Genomic DNA, 27,841 nt, shown 5'->3' with positions numbered 1-27,841 from the left:
TTGTTTGAAAAACTTTGTTAAGAACCTTTAGATGGCAAGTGGATTCGTTAGAAAGTCATAGCAGAGATTTGAGAAGGAAAAGTGGGAGAGACCTTAGAAGCTGGGGCTGGACAAAGATTTTCTGTAAAGGGCAAGACAGTAAATATTTTGAACTTTGTGGCTTACAGTCTGTCATTTGGCCCAAGGGTCATAGTTTGTGAATCCCTGTACAGGTCAGTTTCATTTTAGAAGTGACGGAATCAAGGACCAGAGATGCCCTCAAATCCCACTGTTTAAAAATATTTAATAAAGATGGATAATACAATTACATTCTTGTCTTCTAATGCTGTATCTTAGAATTTTGTAACTTAATGAGACTCGGAAAAGCCTGTCTTCCAAATTCTTTAGTTTAGAAACGAGAAAGGTAGGTCTCAGAGGGAATATGGCGCATCCAAGGTCTTTACTGCCAGTGATGGGATTGCAACATAGCCCTCATGACCTCGGCTTTAGTGCTTTTTTCACCTGAATTACGCTATGACCTGAATTACCAAGATAGAAAACTCATGCATGGATTAATTCAACAAGCACATAGTGAGTGCCCGCTCCACGTTGAGCCTTAGGGTCAGTGCTGTGATGAATAGAAATGCGTACAAAGAGGGGCGCCTGGGTGGCTCAGTCAGTTAAGTGTCCAACTCTTGATTTCAGCTCAGGTCATGATCTCAGGTTTCATGAGTTCAAGCCCCTTGTCAGGCTGTGTGCTGACAGAGCAGAGCCTGCTTGGGATTCTACTCCCCACCCCCTCGCCGTCTCTCTCCCTCTGTCTCTGCCCTTCCCCAGCTTGCACTCTCTCTCTAAATAAATACATAAACATGTTTTAACTGCATAAAAAGAGAGAGTTGGTTCAAGAGGCTCATAATAATGAAAATGAACAAACAGTAATGGTATTATTGACAGTTTGTGACTTGAGCTAAAATATTCTCATTGAACTAAATCCATAATGAATTCTGCTGCTTCTGAGAAAAAAAAAAAGATAAGTGAGTAAAATCCTTGACTTGCAGATGGCTGCTGACCTCACTGCTTCAAACCCCCGCTGTGGCTAGGTAGTTGAATCACCGAATTAAAACAGTGAGTTTATTATTTCAGTTCATTGATTTCCTGAAAGCATCTGTGAGGCCTGGACTCCAGCACTTACCTGGCTTGCATAGTAAGTCGGGCTCTCCTGTCATGTTTCAGATCCCACCCTACCCTTGCTGTGTCATATGTCCGATGCTTGTTGGTCCGTTCTGATTCGTAAACTGCAAGCTTGAGGAGGACAGAAGCCACGTTCGTGTTGTTCTGCGCGGTCTCCTCAGATTTCAGCACAATGTCAAGGAGTATGCTAAGCCCTCGCTAAGAATCTGTCAGAATGGAAGGGCGCATAACTCTGTATCAGTCAGGGTCCCATCAGGAGAGAAGCCGCACAGAGTAATCTGAGCAAGAAAAGTTGGTTTTAAAGAATTAGTGACGGTAATAGGGGATTGGAGTAACAAGCTAGCCAGAAAGGAAAAGAGTTCCAGAGAATTCAGAGACAGTAGGTATAAGAGGCACTAGCCCCAGGCCTGCAAGAGAGCTGGAGACCTTCCCCAGCCCTTCCTTTGTCCCGCCCCCCCCCACCCTGCTGCTGCCTTGCCCTGGAGCAGGGGTCCTGAAACTCCGCATTGTGACATTGTGGGCCAGACACGGTGGCCAGACATTGTGGGTTTGTCACGGTGCGGTCCTATGCCTCCTAGGGGGGCTCTCAGGATCCCGACTTCTCCCCACCAGCTGGTAGTAACTCCCCACCACCTATCAGTGTGACAACCAAAAGTGGCTCCAGACATTGCCAAATGTCCCCCAGGGGGGTGCGGGGAGCATCACCCCAGCTGGAAGGACGTGGCCGTGTGATGGCAGCCAGGTGCCGTGACCCCGAACCATAGCACGTGTGCCCGAAATCCGCACTAGAAAATTGGAAAGCACAGAAAAATACAATTTTGCCATTCAAAGGTAACCACCGGTAATACTTCGGTATATTTCCTTAAATAGTGAGATCACACTGCCTAAGGGCTCCAGGGAAAGCCATCCACAGGGTGCTGTAAAACCACCTGAGGGGGCAATCCCCTGGGGAAGCTGCCAGCTGCTGGGTGTTCCTGGTCTCCAGTCCTGTCATCGCCGGCCACAGGAGAAGGGACGAGAAACTCCCAGCACCCCGGAACATGAGGCAAAACCCTCACTCCTGCGGTATCTCCCCGGTGCCCTCTGCTGACAGAGTCTCAGTGCCAGTCGGCCAAAGAAGAAACAACTGGCCCAGATCTGTTTTTACAGAGCAAAAAGGGTGAATTTAGAGCCGACAGGCAGGAAATCAACAACCAGTACAGATTCCACACCAAATCCTATTTGAGGTCCAGAGCAATAAAGATAAATAGCAAAGTCTGTCTGCCCTGGACGAACTCCTGGTCAGATCAGATGCACTGAAAATCAACCTGAGAGACCATTCCAGTTCAAAAGTAATAATAATAATAATCGTGGAGAACAGAGGATGGGGGAGCGTGTCGTGCCTGGAGCGTCCCGGAGGACTTGCTGGTTGAGTTCACACGTGAAACAGGTCTTTAAGTTTCGCGGGCGGTTGTACGTGCAGGAAGGGAGGGTGGAGTCTGCTCCCGTCCAGGGAAGGGCATGCACAGAGAGAAGGGACTGGGAGAGGCCAGCCTACAGTAACTAGCGGCAAGGGCGGGAACAGAGGGCTTGGGAGGTTAGGCACTGGACAGTCCGTTGGGTGGGTGGAGTGCAGGGAGACAGAGTTGGAAAGAAGAGAGGTAGACAAATTAGGAAGAAATCTCTCAGATGCAAAGAATAGGGATTCTGTCCCCGGGGCAGCGAGCATCCAACAGGAGGCCGCTGCTGCTGCCACCGTCTGCATTTGGTTTGGAAGGAGGGAATGGGAAGGTTGATTCCGATGAGCAGAACTCAGGCAGGGAGGCTTATGGGAGACTTGCAGCAGCCCCAGGGATCGCCCCGACTTTGGGGAGTTATGGAATGCAGGAGATACGACAAGGGCTTTCATCTTGGGCAGCGTGGTGGATGTCTCTAGCCGATCCACAGTCTGGGACATACAGCAGGCTGAGGCAGAGGGAGGTCGATTCAGTTAGGGATATGAGAAGGTCCACCTGTGCAAGCGGTATTGTATAGACGGAGAAGTCCGTCGGAGGTGGGAAAGGAGTGTGTACCTTTCCTGACAATCAGCTGATGAATGGAAATTGATGTGGGAGTTGACAGCTAATCAGTTTTAAGATCTTACAATCACAGCTTTGGTGTTGTTAATGAGAGTGATTGTTTGTTTCACCTTACCTTGGTGGATAAGTAATTCACTTTCCCCCCCTAAAAGCTTAAATCCATTCTCTTTTTCTGGGGCTTGCCTTCCCTCCCCACTTGGATGTTTGAAAAATGGTTATTTAGCGATTCAGCACTGCCTTTGGAACTCCTTCGCCAGTTGTGTGAATGAGTAAGAAAGTCTGTTTCCATGTCTGAGAAATCAGTCTTAATTTCTTCCATCACAGAGGTAATATTTGAACTTTGATATTTGAAATTTCCCCAAAGGGTCTTCTGGGGGGTGTTGGGGCTATTTGTTTGAGGGGGTCATAATGCTACTGGGATTCTAGAGCTCAACCAGGAGGGGGGAGGGTTGCCAGGGTCACCTTCTGATCAATTTTCCTTTAAAAACCAACAGTGTCATCATTAGATTTGAAAGTTGGATTCTAGGTTAGATACTCACGTTGCTTTTCTTCTGGTCCAGTTAAGAGATTTTGCTTCCTTTAGGAGAAACACTTCCCTGGGGAGACCGTTATTACGGGCCCAGCTGGGTCATAAAGATCTAAGACTTGCATTTTTTTTTTTTATTTCTCAATCTGGCTAGCAGTTGGTACTCATTTTGAAACTTTTAGGATAGACACATGAACTGGATTAGCATCAGCTACAAGAACCGTGAAATCTTATTCCTAGACTAAGCTTTACTTAAAGAAGGACCTTTCAGAGTGTACCCGTTTAGATGGAATTTAACGTTTGTATCAGACACAGCCCTGCCGCGTTCGTGTAATGGAACAAATACGAACACAGAAACCAGGCCGGCAAAGGCAAATTTGGTTGTTGAGAAGGATGATGTTGTCCTACCCAGTAAACCGGAGATAGTATATTTTCATCTAGATGAGAAACCTGCAGTCTCACCGAGTGAGAACTTTATGCTGCATTATTTTCTCTCTGTTGTGTTTTGTTTTGTTTTTTACATTTTTAGTCATTCAGTATCAGGTGATTATAAGCGTCATAACTGCTCACTGAGAAAAATTGGGAAGCACAGAAAAATCGAATTCTGCCATCCAAAGGTACCTACCAGTCATATTTTGGTATATTTCCTTAAATAGTGAGATCTCACTGCCTAAGTCCGTTTTCTACTTGGTCCACCTACAGACACAGCCTACGTAAATATAGAGATAGGTATAAGTAGACAAAGTTACCCTGTCATTTGTTAAACATTTGTGCCAATCTCAAAGCGCATTGAGATTAGTAGATTGGTGACACACATATACATCCACACGTGATTTCTCAAAGAGCAAGCATACAAAGAATGCTTTTTCTGCTCTCTTGTAAAGATAAACTTGGCTCCAGACGGCCAAGGTATCATGTTGCAAAACGTACAGCTTTTAAGTAGAGAGCTGGTGTGGGAGCCCATTTCTGCTTTCAAAGCCCATTGCATCACATTGCCTTATCACACTTACCGTGCTCAGAAAAACCTCTCATGAGCATCAGCTGAGGACCTTTCTCTCCTTAGTTGCCTAAGTGTGCTGGACCAGGTAAACTCGCTTCGATTTTTAATTTTTGTAAAGAATTCTTCGCATGTGGCTTCGTCCCTCTTTGGACGCGTTTCCTTGAAGAGCTCCTCAGTAGTGGCATTGCTGACTCATGGGATATGCATATATTTTTTTTTAATTTTTACTTATTTATTTTTATTTTTATTTTAATATGAGATTTATTGTCAAATTGGTTTCCATATTTGAAAATCGTCAGGTAGACCTGTTCTCCGGCTCGCTCCCCACTGGTGATGTGTGAGAACATTTGTTGTATTGCACCCTGACCAGCTTGACATTTGGGTTGAAACAGTCTTAAATGACATGATGGGGCGAATCAGCCGCGGGGCAAGAAATAGGTCAACACCCAAGAAGAGTCGGTTTGACATTTATTCGTCTCTTGTAATTGATACATGGAGCCTAGTTATTCGTTTCATTTTTGCAACTGCATCTCCATCCTGGAGAAGAATAAACACACTTAAAAGGCTTCAGAAAATTGTGAGAGCAGAAAAGAGCTCGAATAACCTTTCTCTGAAAGGTCAGGCGTAAATAGGAAAGGCTAACAAGGTACCTGGAAAGGAAGAGTAGACAGGGAAGTGTGGAAATCATCCAAGTGACCAGTTAAATTAAAAGCTCAAAATTATGACATAAGAAGGCTCCCATTTGTAGATGATGCAGGTTGTGGTCATTGGTGGGGAAGAAGGAAAAGTGTTGAGAGAACTTATTACATGAATTTCTGAGCGTCTCAATATGCCTTTGTTTTACTATTTTATCTCGATGCAACCACACTACATCCCTATGGGAAAAGAGGACGTTAAAAATAAGTCTAGAAAAGAAAACTAAGGGTCGTAGTGGCTCAGTGACTTTCTCAGAGCCACACAGTAGATCTGTGTGTTACACCTTTTTTATGCTGGTGCTTTTATGCCAGCAAATCAAGTGTCAGCCGGCAAGCTAGATTCCGTTAAGGGTCTCTTTCTAAGAGTAAAGTGGGAGAGATTGAGGTAGAGATACCAAGAATTGCTTCTGACGTATGACAGAATGTCGATCGCCTGAATGAGGCACTGGGAGCAGAGATGACAAGGAGGGACCAAGTCAGGACAGGTTACGAAGACAGACGTGACGGGCTTGAATCAAAGGGAAGAGGCACCCGCAACACCAAGATGCCTGGCCTGCGTTGCTGGTTGAATGACAGTTGGATTCAGGGAGACGGTTCTTGAAGCAGTGAGTCTGATGGAAGGTGGTTAAGGCGGCGATGGCGGAGCTGAGTTTGAGGGACCGGGGAGAGACACAGGGTACACTGTGCGCAGGGAGGCATCTCGGTGTGGATCTGGAACATTCAAGGATAGAGGTGCAGACTTGACGGCCGTCAGCCTGGGATCCTAACTGCTGTTAGGATGCCAGCTCAAGTCTTCCGATTAATGCTATCTCCTGAGCCAGCTTGAGGAAAGGGTAATTATCGTATTGTGTGAGAACTAGGGTCCAGTGCAGATCAGACCATCAAATCCCAGATTGACTACTTCTAGCTCTGTGGTCTCAGGCAGGTTACCTAACCCTCTAAGCCTTTCCTCTTGTCTCTTGCTCCCGAATGGAGGCCTTGACAAAGTCTGGAGACATATTTTAATGTCACAAGTGGGTTTTCTAAGGGGATCAAGTGGACAGAAGTGAGGGACATTGCTAAGTATCCTCCGTTGCCCAGGACCGCCCTCCGGTGGAGAATGGTCTGATCCCAATGTCAGAAGCACAGAGTCTCGGTAAACCTGCTGTGAACCTCCTACACAGTAAGGATCATGGTAGTCTCCTCACAGAGCCCTTGTGAGGTTCCTTGAGATGATGGGGGTGAAAACCAGGACTGAACCCGTAGGCAGTAACTATTTCAGGAAAGTAAGTCAATCGGTTGGGTGGGAAGAGCAGGCACAGGACACAGGTTGGGTGGTACTTACCTGTAAGGGATGGTGGAGGGAGAGGTGTGTGTGGAACACCCTGAGAAGTAGCACGGAGGGGGAGGGGGAGAGGGAGAGAGAGGAGTAGGAGGGGAAGGGGAGGAGGAAGAGAAGGAGGAGGAGGAAGAAGGGAGGAGGGGGAGGGGAGGGGGAGGGGGAGGAGGAGGATCCAGAGTGAAGCATCAGGGATTGGAACCGAACAGGACGGTTCAGTGTGTCAGCACAGTTTCTATCTCAAGGCCACTCCCAGAACAGCCATCCAGCAGGACGGGGATCTCAGGGGGGTCAGTGAGGCTGGGACTGGAAGGAGACCACCTCTGGGGTCAACAGTGGATTAGCGATGGGCTTGGGAGAAGAGCTGTAATAAGAGTAAAATGGGACTAGCGTGTCAGGTCGCCAGGGCTTGATAACATCCATGAAGAAGGACACCAGGAGACAGGAAACGCAGTTCATCCCAACTGTGCGTTTGGTCACAAAGTGTTTTAGGGTTGGAGAGGCCATCTTCCTCATAGGCTGGCAGGAAGGCAAAGTCTCAAGGGGACGGTGACACGACAGGGAATGTTACTGGAGGCACTGGAGTCTGGAAGAGAGAGATGGGGTTTGTGGTCGAGGCAATCAAGCGGGGGGTTGCTTTCGGGAGAAGTTGGGGCCATTTCCCTGGGAGGAAATGAGATGACCGTGTCACCGTACTTCAGGGCCAGGGAAACCAATGGAAACCAAGAAATTAACTTTTTTGGAACCTCTCAGAAATCACAACCCTTTCTACTAGTTCTTCCTGAACGGAATCACCTTCCCCAAATCCACATGTCGCAGGCCGCACCCCCTCCTGCGACCGTATTTGGAGATGGGCCTTTCCAAGGGGATTAGAGGGTGGGGCCCTGATCTCAAAGGACTGGCGTCCCCGGGGTAGGAGGCAGGGACATCGGTGGGGTGCACACACGGGGAGGGTTCCTGAGCACACAGGGAGAAGGCCTGTGTGTCTGACAGGAGGAAAGGCTTCACCAGAAACTAACCCCGTGGCCCCTTGGTCTTGGACCCCCCGCCCGGGGAACTGGGAAAGAAGCAGATTTCTGTTGCTTAGGCCACCCGCCTGTACTATCTTGTGGTCACAGCCGTGGTTGACTCCCCTGCTTCCGAATCAGAACTTCCATAGACAGGGTGCAATTGAAGAAATAAGATGACCTTTAAAAATAGAACAATATTTCTTTTAAAGAATTGGATTGACCCTGAAGGACGGACAGGAGAGACGGCAGATGTGTGGTACCCAATCCTAACCCCAGCCAGTAACCAGCTGGCTTCCACTTTCTGTATCGAGAGAGACCAACCATGTGAGTGACAGTTAAGATTATAGGTACTAGAGTCTGGTTGCCGCTGCACAAACTTATCCAGTTGGCAACTTACCCATTTGCTTTATCTGCCAGACAAGGAAATTCCTGTAAAATAGTTAGTACAGGGGTGCCTGGGTGGCTCAGGTGGTTGAGTGTCTGACTTCGGCTCAGGTCACGATCTCACAGCTTGTGAGTTCGAGCCCCGAGTCGGGCTCTCTGCTCACAGCTCGGAGCCTGGAGCCTGCTTCGGATTTTGTGTCTCCCTCTCTCTCTACCCCTCCCCTGCTCCTACTCTGTCTCTTTTTCTCTCTCAGAAATAAATAAACATTAGATTTTGCTTGTTATTTTTGTTATTACTAGATTCTCTAAGCATTCATTTGTGACATTAAAGGATATATTTATCTCTTAGCTTCTAATGATGTTTTTTTCTTGTTAAGTGTTTTTTGTTTTTTTTTTTTTTTCTTTTCCAGTCCCGTAATGATAGCCAAAATACAAAGTCCACGGACACACTGTTTTTTTGTAAAATTGTTAAGCTAGGAACCAGCATTGTCTTTGTTTCCAAAACATTCAAGGCAGAAATAATGTAAGCATACTGTAAAGATACTTTGAGAGAGATTTATTGGGCTATATTAACATGTCATTTTCAATTTAAGAACAATTTAATGAAAGAAAACATTTTAATGACTTTCATAGTATTTTATGTTCCCATGTCCATTAAATAGCCCATTACAAAAGAGAGAATTGTTTTAACTGGTAACTGACATAATTGATACAACTATATAAACTAAAATATATCAGCTATGGATTTTTATTGCTTTTAATAAGTGTAGCCTATTTAGTTTTAGACAATTTTGGTAAGTTTTCTGTCGATTCTATGGATTTATAATTTGTAAATAATTTCTAAGAGGATTTTTGAAAATATTTGATAGATAAAATATCCACTGTTAGCATAGATTCTGCTTTGAAAACAGGAAAATCTGGAAGAAAAATGAACATTAGTTTGCATATTCTTATTGAGAAAATGGACATCAAAATTGTCTTGGAGAATCTACTGCATTATGAGAAAAGTTAAATTATTTAGTTATTCATATTTTGTTTCCATTGAGCCAAATGGATTGTTTTAATGAAATTATTAGATATATAAGAAATATGATCTCTGGTTTTCATGTCAAAACAGTGGTATTTTGGCCCAGAGTGTCCATGGCAGAAAGAGTAATGAATGATGTCTGTTTCTGTTAGTATGTATGTGATACAGGGAAGAAAAGAGACTTTTTAACACATACTTAAAATAATTGGTAAGGCACAGGAAATCTGTCCATTGCATGGACTGTCTGATTTAAGCATGCTTGGCAGATATTTTTTAAAGGAGAATGAAATTTATGAATTTGGTGTTTTAGGACATTCTATACTTAGAACCATACTTTTCTTCTCTAACCTAAAAGGCTAAACTGTCACATGACATTTGATTCTAATTTCTTCTGTTTTTAATTGAAAATGAAAGTTGCGCTGCATTTTTTAATCCTTTCTTGCACTTTAATTGCAGTTGGGATTCATGGGTATAAATTTCATTACCATCTAAAATAATTACCCTCATTTAATGTCCTATATGTAATTCCCTGATAAATTGCTAAGTGTTTCAAACCACCTCGCTCATATTTATACCAATGTATGTCTTCATCAGGATCCAAAATTTAGATAAGGAGTTCATTTTAACTAAACTTTTGTGCTAACAGTTTATTATTCGTGTAGGTGGATGTTCCAAGAGGCACACGGACACCGGACTTTCAACTCCTAAACCATGAATTTTAATAAAACTTTGCTTCAGGAGACTTAACTCTTTGCCTTCTGGTCAACACCATGAATGAATGAATCCCTCTATCCACTAATTCACTTCAAATTTCTATTGTTCTATTTTACATCAGGCAATATTCTCGTTCTTAAAGAGTAACTGATAAATCAGATAGATCAGGTCCCTGATCTCATGAAAATTCTAGTGTGAGAAAGACAACACATATTTAACGAATCAAGTTTTTAGCAAGTGATAAACTCTAGGATTAAAACAAAATGGGTTAAATGACACAGAGTCATGGCAGTGAGGATCTGGGCTTTTTACTTTCCGTTTGTTGGTCAGAGAAGACCCCTCTGAGACCTGAATGGCATTAAGAAAAAGCCATGCAAAATCTAGAGAAAGAATGATCCAGGCAGAAGATAAAGGCCCTGGGGCAGATGCAAGATTGATGTACTCTAAGGGCAGAGGAAGTATAATAGGAGAGATCAGGCAGAGAGGTCAGAGAGGAGAGACCCGATCTGATTTAGGTGTTTAAAAGATGGCCCTGCCTACCGCGTAAGGAAATGGGCCATTACAGTAATTTCCAAGGAGAGAATGGTGGTAGGGACCAAAGGGATTATAGAGAAAAGGGGATTTATTTCAGATTATTGAAGGTAGAATTATAACATCTGGTGTTGGATTTTATGTGGGGTGGCGGCGTGAAGGAAAAACGATGATCTAGAACAAACTCTCTGTAAAGAGCCAGAGAGTCAATATTTTCAGTTACGCAGGCCACTCTTTCCCCATGACAACTAGTCAACTCTGCTGTTATATGTAAAAGCAGCCATGGACAATATATGAAAGAATGAGTGTGGCCATGTTCCAATAAAACGTTACTTACCAAAGAGGCATTTGGGCCGTATTTGGTCTGCAGGCAGAAATTTGTTGACCCCTGATGTAGAGTAAGTCCTGGAAAGAATAAGTAAGGTTATCCAGAAGAGAAAACAGAGGCTGTGAGACCCCAGCTGTCCCACATTAGTGACACCCTCCGAAACATGACAGATAAGGTAGGGTCACTGGGCCTGGTGGAGAGGAGGCTTCATTACCCAGAGAAGCTCATTCCTATTTCCCTGGGGCCGCTTTCCACACTAGCCGGAGTGAACCAGGAGACGCCCAGAGTATGTGATTGTTTTGACTTGCTTTACTTGCCGCGCATGATAGAGTTCTTAGGGTGATGGAAACGGCATCGTCCTTGATTTCACCATGTTACGCTGTCATGTTTTCTATTGTTTATGTACCTGTGCTTTTTATAAATATTTTATATTGCAGTTGTGTCAGTATGTTAACATATATTATTTGTAGCTTTAAATTCTTTAACATGTCTTTTATTCTAACTTCCCTCTAAAAATACATAGAATGTATTTCTCTATTTCAGAAAAAAAAAAATTCATTACATATAGGGCAATTCAATTCCAGAACTAGGGAATCCCTTGATGTGTTACAGAAATCGATAACACCTGCATTAATTTCTTCAATAAAACATTTAATTGAATGTGTTCTGTGCAGATGCTTTACTGGTACTAGAGATACATGGTTTAAAAAAAAAAAGAGAAAAGAGAACCTGGACATCAAAGGGCTCAGTACCTAATCAAGGGGAGTGACCAGAAATCTGCCACATCCAGAACTTTGCAATAAGTGCTCTAAAAGGGCAAACAGCCACCGGGTAGGATTCAGAAAAGGGCACGTAAGAGAGGAGGCGAGAGGGGTGAGTCAGACAGTGGTTCTCCAAGGACCTATGCTTGGGACCACTTTTGTTTTAATTTCCGATTCATCATGAGAGATGCTTTCGTAAGATAAAATATCAGTGGGTTACTAGAAAAATAAAAGGGAAAAAGGCATAATGTCTGCTTTGAAAAACTATTAGATCGAACATACATAAAATTATGTTTCGATAAAAATATCAGACCAAAGTTAACTCCGCCACGCAAAGAAAGAATCACACAGGTTTCTCACACTGAAAGTGTGTCGTTGAAAGTGTGTGTATAAGCAACAAGGAGAATGGTTGTTACGGTGACTGGCAGTCATAACAGGGGCAAAATTGATGAGTAATGTAGCAGTTCTCCGCTCGAACTACAGTACTTACACTTTTAAAGAACAGTGTGTATGTCAATATCTGTTCCTAATGTGCCACGTGTACCTGTTTCTTCCTTGGTGACTTTTCTAGTCTAGACCGGCTGGATGGAAATGCCATTTGTAGAGAACGATGTGTATTGAAACTTGTGTTTTGTCTAATATGCTCCGAGCAGAGAAACCCATCTCAAAGAGATGTCTGGTTGGAAATGAAGCAGTTGTTTTTAAGACAGTTTCAACACACTTGGGGTATTCATTTTTATTTTTTACCCAAAATGGAACAAATGATGTTCTAGTTTCATGAATCCTTCATTAACACCCAGTTCTGTCCATTTATCCTGTAAAGTTAGGGTTCAATTTAAATTATCTTTTAATGAAAGAAATAGATTCTGGGTTTTATATATTTGGGGCCACAATTAGCCAACTAATCTTAAAATATCAGACATTTAACATCGCCCTTCTGTATATGAATTGTATGCAGTTTGTACCCAATGTTTCTCACCTCATGAATTTGGTAATAATTAAACAGGTTTACGCTCTGTTCAAAAAATGTGAGCCCACTGATCTTGGATATCTCAATGTCCAATTGCTATCCAATTTTCCAAACTTAGAAAAATGTTCTAAACTTCACTACTAATCTCTTCTCAGACCACTACAGTTTACCAGTCATACTTTGAGTGGCGCTAATCTACAAAAGATTCCGGAATTCAATCATGCTTAGATAAGGGTAAAATATTACAGGAATCTTGTATATAACTAGTTAAGATGGAATATTTATAAAATGAAAGTGGTTTAGGGGGAAATATCTCAAAATAAGGCTTTTAAAACACAGTTTTTCTTTTATTACATTCTTTATTAAGGTGGGACGTATCCTTAACAGTTACAGATTAAAATTGGAAAAGAGTAAGAAATAATACCTTATGCCAGAAACTCTTGCAAATGTTTCAACAGTACAATTACTCAATAAACAAATAAATGAGATTGAGACATTTTATTAATCCCTATGGTATGTTTCTACATCATCAAGGATGTCCTACACTGTTATTTTTGTCCGTTTGACCATTAAGTTGCTTATTATGTAAGCGCAGGCATCGCCTGAAGTCAAGTACGTACTAAAACAATACAGTTCTGACTCTGAAATAGAATTTTAAAATGTCTAGGAAAATTCATGCCCAAATAGGAGTGTTCTCAAGGCTGTAGAATTACAAGTTATCTTTTATTCTTTGGAGTTGTTTAGTGCCTTTGAAAATTTCAATGTATTACCATTAGGATGAGGAAAAAAAAGCAAGTATTAAAATTCAAGTTAGTCTGTGTCAGTTGACTAATGTAATGAGCCTAGTCAACTCATCAAGGCTCTGCCCTGGAAAAAACTAACCATACAGACATATGAGACACAAAATGTGGATTTTTGTTGCTGAAAAATCATAGTAAATGAATTAGCAGAGTTTGTGAACTCAATTCTTAACTTTTGATTTCTGTGGTAATTAGGCCACTTTGAATTATCTTCCACTTTTGATTCCTTTAAAGCTTATAATTATAATCAGTTAATGGTTTAAATTAAATGTGTATTATTTGTAATCAGTTTTCCTTAATGAATAATCCCCATGATACATAAGGATTATTGTTACAAAGGAAAGACAGACACAGATGTCTAACACTTTGGTGTGTGTGATTTTTCTCCTACAAATAGAAACATATATGCAGAATAAAAAAATTGATCAGAAAACTGTTTGCTCATAAAAGTGTAACTGCTTTCTCTGAAGTTACTGCCATAATGTTTTTTGAATAGATAACGTTCTTTGTATAGATACTAGAGCCTTCCTTCTGATAGCATTCGACCACTCTTCCCCTCCCATCTTGTATTATATTTCTTCTCTATAATACAAAGCTATAAATTTCTTTAAGGTGCATTTTATTCGTGTTGCATAACCACAGTTGCTTGAGTTGTTCCTTACAGATGGCATGGCACAAACACATAAGTGTGTCTGAATTGATGAAGGAAAGGATAGGTGGGTGGGCGGATGGTTGGATGGATGGATGGATGGGTAATTGGAAGGATATGAGTGTTCACTGGTTTTATTGAACTTGGGGCTCCTTTTCCCCTCTAAGGAAACATATACTCAGATGGTACTTGATAAGATAAACCATTGATAATTATGACTGTGGTCGTTAAAAAATAAAAGAATCAAACATAAGCAACAAAGAGCCTTCATTTGAAGCCACAAAGGGAACTAACAGATTTTCTTCATAAACATACCAAAGAAATGGAAGAATGCTTCTGATATCTTGGACTTAGCTAAGTAGCAAATGTCCCAAGTAATTTGAAATGCTAACTTCGTATTTTCTATAAATATACTTTTAAGGATTTAGGCAAGATTCAAATTACGGAAGTCTAATGGGCTGTAATCATATATGCTATTCAAACTAAGAAAGCTTTGTCAAGAGTTCAGATAATGCTTAAAAAATATTTTGCTTAGCACTGGTGAAGTATTTGTAATAGTTCCGGGTTTAAGATGTTACTTTTGGCTCATTTTGACTCAATCATCTTTAACTGTTAAGAATAGAATACCATCTTACTTAAAGATATAAACAAGAATATCTGTTGTAAATATGTTTGGAGATTTTCTCCCACCCTATTTTGAATTTGAAAAAAAAGATGATTTTAAGCACTTTTAGACAAGATCTCTGAACAATTTGGTGGAATAGAGGAGAAAAGATCATGACGACTAAATCGATTAATAGGTATTATTGAATGCATACGTAATTTATTATTAGAGAAAGTGCTTTGTAAACTGTAAAGTGAAATATAAATGCTGTCATTTTTGAGCAACATGATAATGCTCACCCCTGGTATCCGGACCACTCTTCTAATAACATAATAGCCTGTTTCTCTCTAGATGAAGCCTCATCATATCGCAACCAAAGAGCAAAATTACACACTTTTTAGATACACCACTGAGTAATCAGCTGTGTTCAAAAGGATGTTTTGGCTTAATAATGAAAGCATCTTAATAACTGAAATTATTACCCACTGAGTTACTGTCACTATCATGTTCTGAAACAGACAAATTTCCTAGAATAAGAAACATAGCCTTTTATGATATTTCTGAAGGAGAATTTCTATAAATACCATTCTCGGTGTGGAAGGAGCATTTCTGCTTCCTCCTTCTCTCCTCTCCCTTCCCTTCTTCCTTTCTTTGAATCCCTTTTTTCCTCTTCCGTTCCTCCCTTTTTTCTGTCTTCTTTCTTTTCCACTCCTTCATCGCAAGAATGTTGGAAATACCAGCATTAAACATAAAAGGCATTTTCCGTTTGCTCTTGCTACTTCTGTGTTCTCACCTCATAACGTTTTGTCCACCCCCTTAAAATATTGTCAAGACTCATTAAAATTGGATTCTCACTAATACTGCCTCAACATGCAGTAACTTTTGTTGTTGAAATACCCTGAATAAAAGTCTGTTGCTCATTAACGTCTTCTTCATTTATTCTGGAATTATGTCTAGAATGTATGTGAAATTGGCTCTTTTATTTCACAAGGCTAAAATATAACTCATACACGAATTGTGAGGTTGTTTATAAACAAACTTTGTTCTCTAGTCTCCCAGAGACTAGAGTTGTTGTTAAACTTTTTAAACCATTGCATTATAATTTCTTAATAAAACAGCAAAAGTCCTCTCCCTTAGTAGCCAAGAAATGTCACAAGACCTAAGTAAATATTTAAAAAGGTGTCCGATGCCTATAGTAATATTTTCCAAACGTCTCTTTGATGTAGGTCCACAAACATGGCAGGTGTTCCTTTACAAAATCTGTGAGAAGGAAGAAAAAAATGGAACATTCATGCTTGCACTGGGAATAATTCTGTAACACCGTCAATTAAGCTTATCAAGATTCTTAAAATATTCGTTGATGAGTGCAGGGATACACAGACAGAGACAACCACTTGGAACGTACTAATACAGCTTGAAGATGGCACATTTTCTTAAACTTTTAGAGAAGCATAATGTTGGGCTTACTGTTGGAGAACACTTAGAATATTAGCAGGAAGCCTTTGTTCTGTGTTTCAAAAAAATGTTACTTGGCCAGGATTGCTCTCTAAATAAAGATGATTTCCAAAGGACATATGGTTCCAATTTCAAAGCCAAGATGATTGTCCTGGATATTTTATTTTGAAAAGAAATTCCATATGTCTAACCTGTAATAGAGAATATAAATATAAATGTTTTTGTGCACAGTTGCCACACTTCTTCATCTGTCTGTGTAAGTGTGTGTGTGTGTGCGTAAGTGTGCGTGTGTTGGTGTCTGCCATGGATTAGTGGGTACTCTCCACAGTAGGCACATACAATGACCTACTCTTTGTGAAACTACTGCTTATGAGTTTTTAAAAATAAAAGTATACACTTCAGCCCTAATATTAAGGTAGAAATCAACATAAATCACAGTTGCTTTATGATTACAGCCCTATAATAGACAACAATAGAGCTCTGCAGAAAAAAAAAAAAAAACAGTGAAAAGAAATACGTAAAGATATTCCTGTTAGTTATTTGTGGATAGAGAAATCCGATGCCTTCTTAATTTCTTCTCACAGTTCTTAAAAGTTTTCTGTAGTAATAAATTGATTACATTTTAAATGGAAAGAATTTTCTTTAATTAGAGGGAGTTTATTTCAGAAGTAAATTCCTGTTGATCAAGTTAAGGGCCTTTGTAAATTGATGTTATTCCCTTCATTTTTTCTAATCTAGTGGTAAAAAGAAAGATAATAAATACTGAATCATTAGCACCACCTAGAAAATTAGTACTTTAAATCAAGGCCTCTTAAAACTTACACCAAAAAAAGTCACTCTGGAAATACCACTTTTGTTCATTCTTTTCAAATGTGATGCTTGTCATTGGATAGGACTAAGATTTAACAAAAATGTCTCTAAAGAGCTCGTAACCAGTCTAAATGTGTTTTTTTTTTTTCAATCAGGCTCAACTTACTTTTAAACTCATTCCTGTGATTAGATGCTTTCTGTAGAGCTTCGCCAGATGGAGGATTTTACGTTTGTATACTCTGCGAATAGGAATTTGAAACTGCCTTTTCAAAAAGCGATCTGCATAGTTTTAACCAACCCTAGTGGGGTGGACAGGTTTTCTTAAGTTATAAAGGCCTTCATCCTTACCATAATTGCCATCCATTCACCCTCTAAATCTTTGATCATATCCTATCCTGCATAAAATATATTTAGGTCAAATAAATAGGAGGAAGAATTTTTTTTAACTATTTGAACTCCCCAAATTACTCTGCATGTCAAACATGTAAGAACACAGTCTGAGTGTATCTGAAAAGCTCCCATACTGGCTGTTCCTCTTCGGTTTTAACCACAGCGTGCTCTTTGTCTCCTCTCTGTCAGTGCCTTTTCACAATGTTTTGGATTTAGTTATATTAAAAATATCTACATATTGTAGAGGAAGGAGCGGGAATGAGGGAATGCAGATTTTAGTCCCAGATGTGCTGCAGAATTGGAGTCATCTTGAATAAGAAACTTTTAACTCTCTGTGCTTAAATCTTACATTATCTCTAAAAACAGAAAATCAACCAGATGTTATTGATTTTTTTTCACAATAAAATAAATACTGTCTTTAACATTACAATTTTTTTTTTAATTTTTTAAACGGTTATTCATTTTTGAGAGGCACAGAGAGGCAGAGTGCAAGTGGGGGAGGGGCAGAGAGAAAAGGAGACGCAGAATCCAAACCAGGCTCCAGGCTCCGAGCTGTCAGCCCAGAGCCTGACACCAGGCTCGAACCCATAAACCATGAGGTCATGACCCGATCGGAAGTTGGACAGTCAATTGACTAAGCCACCCAGGCACCCCTTTACTTTACAATCTTAAACCCATCTCGCATAGGGAGTTTCCCTTGGCAATGACTGAGACGTTCTATGTGAAGGGGAAACTCTACCATTTAAAGAACAATGGCAGAAATCGTATTTGAACACTGATCTCCACTATGGCGATTATTATTATTATTTATTTATTTTTATTTTACAGCCAATTAGTTAGCATCTAGTGCAACAATGATTTCAGGAGTAGATCCCTTAGTGCCCCTGACCCATTTAGCCCATCCCCCCTCTCACAACCCCTCCAGTAACCCTCCGTTTTTTGTCCATATTTATGAGTCTCTTCTGTTTTGTCCCCCTCCCTGTTTTTATAGTATTTTTGTTTCCCTTCCCTTACGTTCATCTGTTTTGTCTCTTAAAGTCCTCATAGGAGTGAAGTCATAGGATTTTTGTCTTTCTGTGACTGACTCATTTCACTTAGCATAATACCCTCCAGTTCCATCCATGTAGTTGCAAATGGCAAGATTTCATTGTTTTTGATGCCAAGTAATATTCCATTGTGTGTGTGTGTGTGTATATATATACATATATCTATATATATATATCTATATATATATATATATGTACACACACACCTATATATATGCCACGTCTTCTTTGTCCATTCATCCATCGATGGACATTTGGGCTCTTTCCATACTTTGGCTATTGTTGATAGTGCTGCTATAAACATGGGGGTGCATGTGTCCCTTCGAAACAGCACACCTGTATCCCATGGATAAATGCCTAGTAGTGCAATTGCTGGGTCACAGGGTAGTTCTATTTTTACTTTTTTGAGAAACCTCCATACTGGTTTCCAGAGTGGCTGCACCAGCTTGCATTGCCACCAACAATGCAAAATAGATCCTCTTTCTCCGCATCCTCACCAACATCTGTTGTTGCCTGAGTTGTTAATGTGAGCCATTCTGACAAGTGTGAGGTGGTATCTAATTGTGGTTTTGATGTGTATTTCCCGGATGGTGAGTGATGTTGAGCATTTTTTCATGTGTCGATTGGCCATCTGGATATCTTCTTTGGAGAAGTGTCTATTCATGTCTTTGGCCCATTTCTTCACTGGATTATTTGTTTTTTGGGTGTTGAGTTTGATAAGTTCTTTGTAGATTTTGGATACTAACCCTTTATCTGATCTGTCATTTGCAAATATCTTCTCCCATTTGGTCAGTTGCCTTTTAGTTTTGCTGATTGTTTCCTTCTCTGTGCAGAAGCTTTTTATTTTGATGAGGTCCCAGTAGTTCATTTTTGCTTTTGTTTCCCTTGCCTCCAGAGACGTGTTGAGTAAGAAATTGCTGCGGGCAAGATCAAAGAGGTTTTTGCCTGCTTTCTCCTCGAGGATTTTGATGGCTTCCTGTCTTACGTTGAGGTCTTTCATCCATTGTGAGTTTATTTTTGTGTATGGTGTAAGAAAGCAGTCCAGATTCATTCTTCTGCATGACGCTGTCCAGTTTTCCCAGCACCACTTGCTGAAAAGACTGTCTTTATTCCCTGGGATATTCTTTCCTGCTTTGTCAAAGATTAGTTGACCATACGTTTGTGCGTCCATTTCTAGGTTCTCTATTCTGTTCCATTGATCTGAGTGTCTGTTCTTGTGCCAGTACCATACTGTCTTGATGATGACAGCTTTGTAGTATAGCTTGAAGTCTGGGATTGTGATGCCTCCTGCTTTGGTTTTCTTTTTCAAGATCGCTTTGGCTATTTGAGGTCTTTTCTGGTTCCATACAAATTTGAGGATTGTTTCTTCTAGCTCTGTGAAGAATGTTGGTGTTATTTTGATAGGGATTGCATTGAATATGCAGATTTTTTTTGGTAGTATCAACATTTTAGCAATATTTGTTCTTCCTATCCAGGAGCATGGAATCTTTTTCCATTTTTAGTGTGTCTTTTTCAATTTCTTTCATAAGCTTTCTATAGTTTTCAGTGTATAGATTTTTCACCTCTTTGGTTAGATATATTCCTAGTTATTTTATGGGTTTTTTTTGTGTGTGTGCAACTGTAAATGGGATTGATTCCTTGATTTCTCTTTCTGTCACTTCATTGTTGGTGCATAGGAATGCAACCGATTTCTGTGCGTTGATTTTATATCCTGCAACTTTGCTGAATTCATGGATCAATTCTAGCAGTTTTTGGTGGAATCTTTTGGGTTTTCCATATAGAGTATCATGTCATCTGCAAAAGTGAAAGTTTGACCTCCTCCTGGACAATTTGGATGCCTTTTATTTCTTTGTGTTGTCTGATTGCAGAACCTAAGACTTCCAATACTATGTTGAATAACAGCGGTGAGAGTGAATATTCCCTGTCTCGTTCCTGACCTTAGGGGAAAAGCTCTCAGGTTTTCCCCATTGAGGATGATATTAGCATTGGGTCGTTCATACATGGCTTTTATTATCTCAAGGTATGCTCCTTCTATCCCTATTTTCTTGAGGGTTTTATCAAGAAAGGATGCTATATTTTGTCACATGCTTTCTCTGCATCTTTCGAGAGGATTCTATGGTTCTTGTCCTTTCTTTTATTGATGTGATGAGTCACATTAATTGTTTTGCAGATATTGAACCAGCCCCGCAAGGGATTATTATTTATCATTTATTTTATCACTAATTATATGTCTTTGGAAAGTTGTATAAGGACCATCGCCTTTGGCAGCCTCCATTCATTCGACATTCATTAATACAGTTCACCTCAGAAAACGTGATGCTCTGTGGTTCTTGATTCCTTAGTCTTCTGTCTCTTCCTTTTGGTCCCTTTTTGTATTAGAAATACTTCATGTTTTAGCTCAGCATTCCACTTACCCTGCCCCCCAGATGAGATCATTACCCACAGAACTGATGTCGTACCCGCCCTGTCTCCTTTTGGCCAGCCTCCAAGGAAGAGTCAAGTCTCTCTTTACACATTTTTCATAAAAACAAAAACAAAAACCAGTGTGTGTCAAAGTGGTTAAGCAATGTTTAACTTTAAATCAACAAATACCCTATGTTTCAGGACCTGACCAGGCATATTTTATTATTTGATACTCACACGAAGCTTTTTCTGTGCATTGAGATTCTAGAGGTTTAAAATTAAAATGTAATTCCTTACAGCTCTTTGCCATTCTCCATGCGTAGGCTAGACGTCGCTGGGGCTTTTATGGTTGTCGTGAAGGCACAGTGATTTGGCCGGAAGCCGCAGTGTAGGTCTTGAGGGTATGAGGGGGAATGGTGGCCTCCTTCCCTACCAGCCTTCACGCTGCTGGGCTGTACGATTTCAGGTCAGTTTCATAACCTCTCATGCCTTTGGATGCTCATCTATGCAGTGGAGCTAATTCTGACTCACAGGGTTGCTGTAACGATTAAACTGTGTGTTACTACATGTAAAATGCATTCAGTGGTAGCCAGCATATAAGCACCATGTAAGTGAGGGCCTTGATTGTTATGTGAGCACTTTGAATGTAGATTTTCCTTTTGTTCCTCTGTTCAGTTCACTGCTTGCCAGAATGTAGTGCACATAAGAGTTCTGGTATCTGGTTGCATTCAGTAATTTTCAAGGGTAATTCTTGTGTGTGTGTATGTGTGTGTGTGTGTGTCTTCCTTTTGTGCCGGCCCAGTAATAGTTTATGTTGTAGACCTATGATAGATGAGACTTCATTATATAAAGTCTGTACACAGTTCTAGGTCCATGTAGGCTATGGGATAGATTGGGTTTGCACAGGTGTATCACCCTTCCTGGTTGATCCTAAAGTCAGTATCTTCATCCGTCCAAAACGAGTTGACTCTCCTATCATTCTCCTCTGTCGTGTGCCTGTCTTCTGCATATGTATTTTGCCTTTGAAGATTAGTTTACACTTTTGGCACGTGGAGATAATAATGTTTGTCTTTTACAGTGTGTTGTAGACCTGGAATCAATATATGTTCATGATAATTAAAAGAAGAGTGCCTTCAGTAGGCGTTCCATAATTGGTAGATCTTGTCACGATCCCTAGTAAAGTTGACCCACTTTGTTGACATATGTCCTTTTGTGTGTCACAGACTTTATTCCAGCCGTTCTTTGAATATCTCCTTTCACCAGGTCCAGTTCTAGGTGTTGGGAACCACGGAGGTAAACACGATGGAATAGGTCACCGTTGTCAGAGACAGTATCATTATCTGATATGTTTCTTAATGACGTATCTGGTTTAAATGTTTGACTTCATTTTTATTCAGAGCCTTTTAGATTGTTTCAATGTATCATTGATGAGGTAGCCATTGTTAGGACTCTGCAGAGCATTTATCCTGATGACTGTGTTTTTCCTTATAGCTCTTTCAAGCATTTGATTGGAGGACTGGATGACGTGTCTAATAAAGCCTATGAGGACGCAGAAGCTAAAGCAAAGTAAGTGATATTTTTTTATTCCTTTGACTTTAGTCTTGATTTTTCAAAGTTGATTTTGAATAAATAGAAGATTAACTATTTTGTTGGACGTAACAAATCCCAGCACTCTGACAGAAGAAATCACTTGCTTCAGAGGGGGGAACTAGCAAATTTCAAGGTAGTTACTACATAGGATGCTTCCTCTGTAAGTCTCTTCTTAAACATGAAATCTTAATTTGGGGAGCAAGATCATCTCCACAAGGGAAAAATGGTAAGTTTAAAACCCCCTGCAAATAATTGAATGCAAACATTATTTCTCCCATTGAAAATACTTGATGGATGAATGGCGGCCACAGTGTGCAATAGTTGTTTGTGAAACTATAGGGGAAATAACAAAGCTGAAGTATTTCCCGTTGCAAATACCCTGTTGCTCTGTTGCTTCCTCTTGAACTGCCGAGGCACTAAGTTACCAGAATGATAGGAGATAGTACATATCCCATTAATTATCCTTTTTGTATCTACTAACATAAATACAATTGTATCTACTTTAAACCTTTAACTTTGTTGAGTGAGATCTTGCCATTTGCAGCTACCTGGATGGAACTGGAGGGTATTATGCTAAGTGAAATGAGTCAGTCAGAGAAAGACAAAAATCCTATGACTTCACTCCTCTGAGGACTTTGAGAGACAAAACAGATGAACATAAGGGAAGGGAAACAAAAATAGTATAAAAGCAGGGAGGGGGACAAAACAGAAGAGACTCATAAATATGGAGAACAAACTGGGGGTTGCTGGAGGGGTTGTGGGGGGGGGGGGATGGGCTAAATGGGTCAGCAGGGGCACTAAGGGATCTACTCCTGAAATTGTTGCACTAGATGCTAACTGATTTGGATGCAAATTTTTAAAAATGAAAATGAAAATTAAAAAAACCCTTAACTTGTTTGACAAAGAATTGAAATTATTTGAGATTGGCTTTTTCTGACAAACAAATCTAGGTTTCTTTTACAAAATGGCAATCTTTATAAGTCTCCCCTCTTCTGCCCCCCCCCCCCAAACTAATTCAAGTGAAAGCAATTTAGTAGTGATATCACACAGGACACCTGAAGGATTAAACTGACAAAAATTTATCAGTAAAAAGATAGTTCAGGGGCAGAATTTGGTTGGTTTTGTAGTAACCTCAAAAGCCAAAAAAAAAAAAAAAATTAATTGCTTTTGCCTTGAGAATCTAGGAAGATTAAAACTTTGGTCTAGAACAAAAAAAAAAATAAGTACTGTAATTCATTTTGACTGATAATTCTTTTATCTTCAAAGCTGTCAATATATTCACAATTTCTTCCCCGTATGGTTGCTTCTGTTTCCTCCGCTCTTTGGAGGGACACAGACACACACATCCGGAGGTCAAATGGCAGCCGTGCCTTTGCCAAGATTTGCTCAGGAATCGCACTAGGCAGTTTTAACGCCAAACTGCACACAGTCATCGGATTGCCTGTACTGTGGGTGGTAGATATTAATTTTCTGGGGTTTTTTCCTGCACTCGGTCAAAATACATATTAATGCTAAGTTTAGCTTCTGGTATTAGCACTAATCCTACTGAGATGGCAGAGGGGGCCATTTAAACTACCCTATCAGGGGGCGCCTGGGTGGCGCAGTCGTTTGGGCGCCCGACTTCAGCCAGGTCACGATCTCGCGGTCCGTGAGTTCGAGCCCCGCGTCGGGCTCTGGGCTGATGAGCCTGTTTCCGATTCTGTGTCTCCCTCTCTCTCTGCCCCTCCCCCGTTCATGCTCTGTCTCTCTCTGTCCCAAAAATAAATAAAAACGTTGAAAAAAAAAAATTAAAAAAAAAATAAAATAAAATAAACTACCCTATCAGTTTTAAAAGTTATAAAAGTCCCTTGTTATTATTGGACTTTATCCTTAGAGGAACATTTGCTATATAAAAATTCATCTTTATAATTTATGTTAGCATTTTTTTCTTGAGTATATATAGTCGATTAAGATTACCATGGGTCATTCCATATAAATATGTGTCGTATAATACACCTTTTGTATATATATAATGGCTGGTAATCTTGAAAATTTATCTAAAATCTACGTGAGCAACTGTGTATGTATTGTTGCAGTTACTAGAAAAAGTCAGACCTCTTTTATTTTATTTTTTTAATGTTTATTTATTTTTGAGAGGGGGGGCAGAGTGCAAGTGGGGGAGGGCAGAGAGAGAGGGAGACACAGAATCCGAAGTAGGCTCCAGGCTCTGAGCTGTCAGCACAGAGCCCAACACAGGGCTCGAACTCACAAACCACGAGATCATAACCAGAGCTGAAGCTGGACGTTTAACCGACTGAGCCACCTAGGCGCCCCATACCTCTTTTAAACTAAAGCATTCTGTGGTCTATTTCTGTTTCCTGCTAGATGTTAGATTCTTTAATGAAAGTTTTTGTGTAAGTCCTGTTGACCCAAAGTTGAGTCTGGTCACAGGCTTGAAATGGGTCAGTGATGGGAAGGCGCCTTGACTTAGCTGTATCCTTCCCAGCATCCTCCTGGCTCTATAAAGATGACTGTGCTTGCATCTCATGAACTCTGTGCATCTGTGAGGTCATTCACACGTGCTTCAACCAAAGACAACAGGGAAAACAAATACAGCAACGTTCAGATCTGACAATTACAGGCCAGGAAGGGTGACCATACTTCTCACTGGAACAGATTCTGTGTGAAGAGTACCCTGAACGTGGGGCCACAGCCTCGGGCTTTGCTTCCCCCCTTTATCGTTTCCAACCACCTGGTCTTAGTCCAGTTACACTGCCTCTTGATGGCCTCATCTTACTTTAAAAATGGTGTTTCTGTGAGTTAATTGATAGGAGTATGTAAAAGTGCTTTGTGAATGATAAAGGGCTGTAAAGGGAATGTTACTGTTGGTGGAATTAATCACTGCAAGTGTATCCTAGAGCTTTTGATAAATGGCTTGATTTATAGATAATTATTGCATATTGATTACATAAAACTAACTTTACCTGGCCAGGAACTCTTTACTCGTATGTGGACAAACCGCTCTCACTTCGGTAGAATGTCATGAAATTTCACCTAGCCTGGAAAATATCCGTAAATACCATTTTGATAAAAATAGCAACATTTAGGGGCACCTGGGTGGCTCAGTTGGTCAAACGTCCAACTTCGGCTCGGGTGATGATCTCACAGTCCGTGAGCTTCAGCCCCGCGTTGGGCTCCGTGCTGACAGCTCAGAGTCTGGAGCCTGCTTGGGATTCTGTGTCTCCCTCTCTCGCTCTGCCCTTCCCCTGCTCATGGTCTTGCTCCGTGTCTCTCTCAAGAATAAATAAATGTTAAAAATAAATAAATAAATAATAGCAACATTTGGCTAAAAGAATGTTCAATTATGATTGAAGAACAAAGAGGAACAGCAAATGACTAGTTGCATCTAAGTGGCTCAAAATATTACTTGAACCATAAATTTGATAGACTATAAATGAGTTATTATACTTGAATATAAGTTCACTAGGAGAGGTTAAAGTTTTCTAGTTCAATTAATATTAAATCCAAATGAATGCATAACCCATGTTCCTTAATATTATTTGAAAAATGGGAAAAAATCAATAATATCTGAAGATTTCTGAGGTTGAAAGTATCATTTTAACCAGGTGTCCTCTCTCTCGGAGGTAAACTGTGAATTATTCCCAAGGCAGAGCTTTTTAGTTGAACTAACAAGTTGAAATGTCTATCTGTGTCAACGCTGTTGTCTCTTTATTCAATTTCTTCCCCTTAAGTATATTGTGCCTTCATCTCATATTTAAGGAGCTTCTAAGGTTTGCCACTTCAGGGACTAGGCGCACGCTCTAATTGGTCTCAATTCCCTGGATCATTCTTGTAATGCCTCTAAATTTCTATATAGATCACAAAGTCTGTACCGTTGAGAACCGAGGTGTTGATTGGCTCTGCCGTGTGAGTCTCCGTGATTTTGCCGAATTCACCAAAGATGAGAGTAGTATTTCTTAAAGTCCTACTGAAATGATCACAGTATTTATCCCTGTGAACTTACTGTTGGTATTGTCTCATCGACTATGACTATTTGGGTAAAAGGAGGAAAAAAAAAAAAAAAGGCCTGACTATAAAGATAGATGCAGTTGAGATGTTTAGAACTTAATTAGCTGTTAGCATAATCAGGCTTCAGTGGCGGACTCCTACACAAAATGTACAAACCATCCTTTTCAGAAACACTCCTCTCATCCGGTGTGGGTGGCTGGTCCAGAAAGGTTGGCTTGAGAGCAATGTTCTCATGAAATGGTTCTTCGAACTTTCCTGCTGCTGGATATATGCCTTCAGCCCCTCTCACCACATAAATTACCGACAAAGAAAATTATTCTTGACAGAATCTTTACCTTTATGGCATGTTTAAGCTTTTCGTGATTGCTGCTAATTATCCACTAAGGGCTTCTCTTTCTAAAATATGAAGTTGTAATCACAAAGACATTAGAAGAGACAACAGCAGATCAAAGTTAAGCATCGTTAAGGCTTATTTAGAGCGGAAAGTAGCATTCGTGATGAAAGGTATGCGTTATTTCCCTGTGAGAATACATATTCGCTTAATAAACACTTTGAAATTCACTGAATGATGACTCAGGCACCGTGTTTCACAATGTGCAGACGAAGTAGGAAGCCTATTTTCTAATACTAAGGATCTTGCTCCTCTGACAGCTCGAAGAATGTAGATTCGTAAATGCGTTTATTTATGATCCAAGTTGAGGATTCTCAGTTTCGTTCTCCATGAGGGACTCTTTCTCATGGTGAAATTTATACAAAGCTACAAATGAGTGTCCAGTCACGTGTTTTAATCTACAACATCCCTTGATACGAATACAGATTCAAAGGCCCTGCGATGAGTCCGCAGCGCCTCACGCACCTGCCTTTGCTGTGTTCATTCACTTTGTCATATGCACGCATTTTATTCAGCACTTTCTGGGTTCCTACAAAATGCTGCATACACAGCAGTGAATACAACAGGCATGCTCCTTGCCTTCATGATGCGTGTGGTGCCGTGAGGGAGAGAGACACACGTTAATGGTTCTGGGAGAGCTTCCCGGAGGAGGTGACATTTTATCTAGATTTGAGCTGAATTCTAATGAATTAGCTGGTTAGGCAATAATTAGTATTCGCTGGGCAAGTAAATGCAGAGGGCATTGCAGCTAGGCAAATAGCATCTGCAAACCCTCTAGATGAGTATGCGCAGAATGCATATTCAGGGAACCAAAGTGCAATCAGCCTGGGACCGGGAAAGTCAAAGTCAGGTCGGGTGTTAAGGATTTAGGAAAATCACTCCAGGCTTGTAAGTTACCAGAAGAGATGAGTTGGTTGACCTGCTAATTGAACATCCTTTCCTCTGGGGTTGGAAGACTGTGAAGTGAAAGCAGAGAGAACCAGCAGAGTATTTTGCAGGGAAAAGCTGATTGTGGACAGGACTTGAATGAGGGCTGGGTGAATAGAGAAAAGCATTTGAGAGATAGTCCGGTGGCAAAGCCAGGAGGTCTCTGCACGAATGTAGGTGTTGGTGCTGAAGGGGAGCAAGGTCAGGCCAGCGCAAGGATTTGGCATCTGGACGTCAGAGGAAGACGGGGGTGTTGTCTAAGTCAGAAAGGTTGAAT

At 40.6% G+C, this 27,841-nt stretch overlaps 1 protein-coding gene across 6 annotated transcripts in view; it reads left to right on the top strand.

Moving 5' to 3' along the window:
* PRKG1 (protein kinase cGMP-dependent 1) overlaps nt 1-27,841 on the top strand; it is a 1,163,528-nt gene that overhangs the window by 1,030,451 nt on the left and 105,236 nt on the right. For all 6 annotated transcript variants that reach the window (XM_040454314.1, XM_040454315.1, XM_040454316.1 and 3 more), the window contains one exon: nt 22,140-22,214. In XM_040454314.1, coding sequence (XP_040310248.1) covers nt 22,140-22,214 — 75 coding nt within the window. The remainder of the gene's footprint in view (nt 1-22,139; nt 22,215-27,841) is intronic.

The sequence above is a fragment of the Herpailurus yagouaroundi genome, unplaced genomic scaffold (genome assembly GCF_014898765.1).
Source record: "Herpailurus yagouaroundi ecotype Mexico unplaced genomic scaffold, PumYag 211, whole genome shotgun sequence".
Lineage (NCBI taxonomy): Eukaryota > Metazoa > Chordata > Mammalia > Carnivora > Felidae > Herpailurus > Herpailurus yagouaroundi.
The sequence above is the reverse complement of the archived record's forward strand: the minus strand, read 5'-3'. Positions and strand labels throughout refer to the sequence as shown.